The following is a 4,796-nucleotide window of genomic DNA, read 5'->3' as shown; positions in this document are numbered from 1 at the left end:
ATTCTTTGTAGTTTTTATGTTTTTCTTTGAGAACCCTTGTAATTTCTCTTTATCATAATCATATGACAATGTTATCAGACTTCTCATTCTCTCTGTCTCTGCTTGCACTCCAGGCACCATCGTCAATCTCTCCCACTCCTCATATGCCCCTCTAATTTTTATTAATTGCTTTGTTTTCCAAATAAAATTTAGGGGTTTCTCATTATCAAGTGAAATTTTCAGAAGGCACCATGACGTCGATGTTGATTTGATGAAGGCAACGGAGACGAAATTGGAATGAAGGCGTTGGGATTAATGCTCGGTGAATGCAATGGAATGAAGTAGATGGAGGAGACACTCTTTAAGGGTAGTCTAAGTTCATGTCAAAGTCCACGTCAGTCTTCATTTGAGTCCACAACAGCCGTGGTCAAAGTCCACAAATAAGCCTTTTGTGTTCATATCAACTTCATTTACTGAATTTTTGCCAAAAAGGTTTCTTTTGACATAATTTCATACTTCAATGGCTCAATATGCACAAAAAACAATCCACATACCATCTAAACTCGAATGAAAGAGTTTGTACAGGTTTTGATGACAACAACCTTTTAGGTTATGTTTAATATTTGTTATTAAAGTTAATAATAACTTAGATGAAATTATAGACAAACCTAGGCTAACAACAAAACCTTTTGACCCGTTATAATTTTTTTTGCCTCAATTAAGTTAGACACGTCTGAGTTTTGAATCATGAATTCACCGCTATATATATTATGACTTATAAACGTATAAACATTATTTACATAGTATTTTGGAGAATTTTACAGATCCTTTAAAAGATAATACTATTAAGATAGTATCATTATTTAGTTGCTTGTTTTTAAAGTTGTAATAACGTTTTTCCATTGGTTTGTTTTTTGTTTGAGTCGTATACAGGCACGTACATGTTTAACTTTGACAATTTTCGAAACCGATCTCGGCATATGATACATAATGTATTTTTCTAGAAACTGAAATAGAGATGATGATATATATAGGCCGACAATAAGTGAGGTGTCGCTGAAAAGCAAAACAAAGAGTGTGTGATTGCTTCAGTACAAAGCATCTGAGTCTGACTGACTCACCTCTCTTTCTCTTTCCAATGGAGATTCACAGAGTATACAAAGTACAATTTTTAATGCATCTTCTACAACTCTTACTTACCATGCAAGCTGTTTTTTTGGGGAATGACATTTTCAGCTGTCTATGTGCATGAATACATCATCGATCCATTTATCACAAAATAATGTATGTATTGTTATCATATAGTTACAATGGTTTTTCTTATAATCCTTATAATATATATATATATATATATATATATATATATATATATATATATATATATATATTTTTTTTTGACAATATGAGCACATAGTAACTAAACTTTAATCTTTTGTTTTATAAACTTTAGTTATTATATATTCATATAGAAAAATTAAATATTCTCTTATTTTTTCTTCCTACCCATCCTTCTCTTACTTCCATTTTTAGATAATGTCATATGTAATAATAATTTACTAATTTTATAAATATAACAAATGTTGCAATTTAAGTGTGTAGGAATATAATAGAAATGTAGGAGGATATTTGATTTCATTATTTATATACAAAACAATTCCAGGACTCTTAAATGCTTCCATGCTTTTAATCTTTTACGATATAAAAGAAAAAAAAAAAAAAAAAAAAAAAAAAAACTCCCTGTTTAACTCAATTATATATGTTGATAGATTCAGACCTTAAATGTAATCAGTCAACGTCCTGTATTGACAGATAAGTTACGTGTTTCGATGCACATGGTACAACCACAGAGTGTGAGGTACTCGTTTGCGGCAAAGTAATAGGAAATAGACCAGTCAAAACATAACGGTTGCCGTTTTTGTCCAAATCTAGGATAAGAGTTTGGAGTGTGCATGGTTAATGAAACCAATAATACATTTTCTACTGTATTATCCTATTCACTTGTAGTTTGAACTTTGAATTCGAATATAATTATAACTTTTGTATCATTAAAAAAATAGCTTATTATAATTTATTAGTGGCTTACAAATATCTATAATTGGGTGTTCAAACTTCTCATCTTGTATCAGTAGTCATGAAACATATCATTCGCTATAAAACAATTTGTTACACAATTTTTTTTAAAGAAAGTAAATTAGAAATTAATGGTGTCATGTTTGGAGACATACTCTGAGTGCAACTCTAATAATCTTTATATCAGCTTAATGAAATAATGGAAGTTATGAATTAATAACCTCTAAATTAAAATTTATAAGATTTTAAAACTTCTTAACCTTTATGAATCTATCACTAGAAAACGAGTCATTAAAAACGTTTACAAAGAAGAAAAGTTCAGAGATTATGAGTTATGTATGAGGATAATGGGTGTACTACCAATTATTTCACCTGTTAATTTATATATATAACTTTTAATTGTATCATTTTTTCAATGATATGAAGATAGATGTTCATTCCGATAAGACACATAGAATAGTGATCATTCTAGCACCTTTACATTATCAATTTATTTAAATGATATAAGAGAAAGAATTTAATTAGAACGTATAAATTTTTAGAAAGATCCACATATTATGTCTGGTGAGTTAATTGACATACATGTTCAAGTGTAAGATTTAAATTAATAACCAGCTCCAAGTTATCGGGACTTGAAATTTTGAATCTGAATTATATATATAGCAAGAATTATCTATCCAACTGATCATGATCACCAATGATAGAAGCTACAATTCACAAAGATGTTTCAATCAAAGTACATGCATATGATGATCATCTTAATTAATTAACAATAATAATATCAAACTGAGAACAGCTAATTAACCAAAACCAGATCAAGAAAACAAAAGAGTTGGACATAAATTAGGAAGAAAAGGGTAAAAGAATGAAACCTGAAATCTTGCTCAACAGTTCAAATCCTCTAAATAACATAAACGTCCTAAATCTTGTTTCGGGTATTTTGATATTTCAATCAATTCTTCTTGTGTGTGGTTTTCAAAAGAACTGATGATGTACGTACATTCCATGTCTGAGATCGATCTAGTGTTAGAATGGAGGACGACCAGCACCACCACCTCCACCACCGCCGCCGTTGCCCCAGTAAGCGTCGTTTGGTAATTGAATTGAGTTGAGTAGGTTTTGAGACATGCCTTGGAAGAGTGAAGGATCTGTTAATAGTTGTTGCTGTTGTTGCTGCTGCTGCTGCTGTTGTGGTGGAGTCATGTCTCCCGGAGATCCTAATGAACCACCTTGCAATGGTAAAGTGCTTTCTTCGTCTTCAAGAGGGAGTCTTTCGTAGGCGGCGTTGCTAAACGATGCCGCCATGATTACCACAGGTCCGGCGGCTAGAAGTGCCCCCACAACGCTTCCACCAACCACCTGTCCTTGTCCGCCAGCTAAGTAAATAGTCAACCCCGTGGCCGCAGGTGGAGCTGGTGGAGGGAGGAAAGAACCTGATAACGACAAGATCTCGAATCGACCGTGCAATGTGACGACGGCACCTGGTGATGCGGGTTGTCGGAGAGTAACGTTTGTGACGGTGCCGCTACCGCTCATAATGCAGACACCACGCTGGCGCCGCCGTGCAAAGGTGGCGATGCTTTCCATCACATCACATCCATCGGCGACTTCCATGACATGGGTTCTAAGTGCGTTGGCGCTGTCTCTTGTGATGATGATCGGGGGTTTGGGTTTGTTCTTGGAACCTGCAGGTCTTCCTCTTGGCCGCCGTGAGATTTCTAATTCTTTACCTTCACTGCCGCCGCCACCGCTGCCATTTAACATATCATCGTTGTTCTTCTCGTCGCGGTCTCTTTTATGACCTGCCATGTTGAGACCACTCGTACCACTTTGTTCATCTTCAGAATTTTGTTGCTGAAACTGATGCAGATTGAAGTTTCTTGTATGAAAAGGGGGAGGAAGAGAGTGTCCGTGCGCTGATGCCGTTATCTGATCCATTGATCTCGATCGATTGTCCAGTAGTCCAAGCTTCAAACTCTTTCAGATTGGAAACCCTCAAGAATTAAGCTATCAAACAGCAAGAAAGTTGAGAAAATAGGGTTTTGACCAAGATTCACTCTTTCTTGCTTATGGTTGATTGAGTTTCAACCGAGGAAAGCTGAAGAAGAAGAATATCGAACATCAAAGATCCACCAAAATCCTATTTAAGAAGCGATGATGAGTGAATGATGAAGATGAAAGAGTAACTATAGGATGCTCCCATGGGAGGAAATCTAGGTTACTTGAAAGAGATTCATATGCGGTTGAGAATTAGGAAGAATGATGTGGGTTTTTGTGGTTTCTCTCTCTTAATTTAATCCCGGGTTTCTCTCTCTACTGTATGCTGATAGAGATTAGAGGATTTATGGGTTAGGGTTAGATTTAGATTTAGATTTAGATAAGGGGTTGGAGTTGGATGATGAGTACCTGGGAGGATCGGTGGATCCTCTACGCAGACCATTTATTTCCCAAATGTTACGTTTGACAACACAATGTTCTAATCAGACCCCAATTTTGTTCCTTATCTATTTTATTTTTTTACAATACTTTTTAATTTAATTTAATATATAATTTAAAACAATATTACGTTTATTAATAGGTGTTTGACTGTATATTTTAAATTGTTAATTTCAACTTGCAATACTAAAAATATATTTCACGCTTTATTTGTTAAAATAGTTATTGAACATAGTGTAAATTTATGTTGACATTGGTTCTACAAATGATTTATTATTTAAAGTTTTGCATCTAAAGTAAAAAATGAATTT

The 4,796-nt window shown here is 34.1% G+C and overlaps 1 protein-coding gene across 1 annotated transcript; it reads right to left on the bottom strand.

The window, feature by feature from the left end:
• Positions 1-2,687: 2,687 nt before the first annotated feature.
• LOC145165185 (AT-hook motif nuclear-localized protein 24-like) lies at positions 2,688-4,513 on the bottom strand. Its single transcript, XM_079083868.1, has one exon. It carries the CDS (start codon positions 3,985-3,987, stop codon positions 3,076-3,078), a length of 912 nt encoding a protein of 303 aa, XP_078939994.1. The 5' UTR covers positions 3,988-4,513; the 3' UTR covers positions 2,688-3,075.
• Positions 4,514-4,796: the final 283 nt, after the last annotated feature.

The sequence above is a fragment of the Lactuca virosa genome, chromosome 3 (assembly GCF_052849685.1).
Source record: "Lactuca virosa cultivar CGN04683 chromosome 3, Lactuca_virosa_CGN04683_v6, whole genome shotgun sequence".
NCBI lineage: Eukaryota > Viridiplantae > Streptophyta > Magnoliopsida > Asterales > Asteraceae > Lactuca > Lactuca virosa.
The sequence above is the reverse complement of the archived record's forward strand: the minus strand, read 5'-3'. Positions and strand labels throughout refer to the sequence as shown.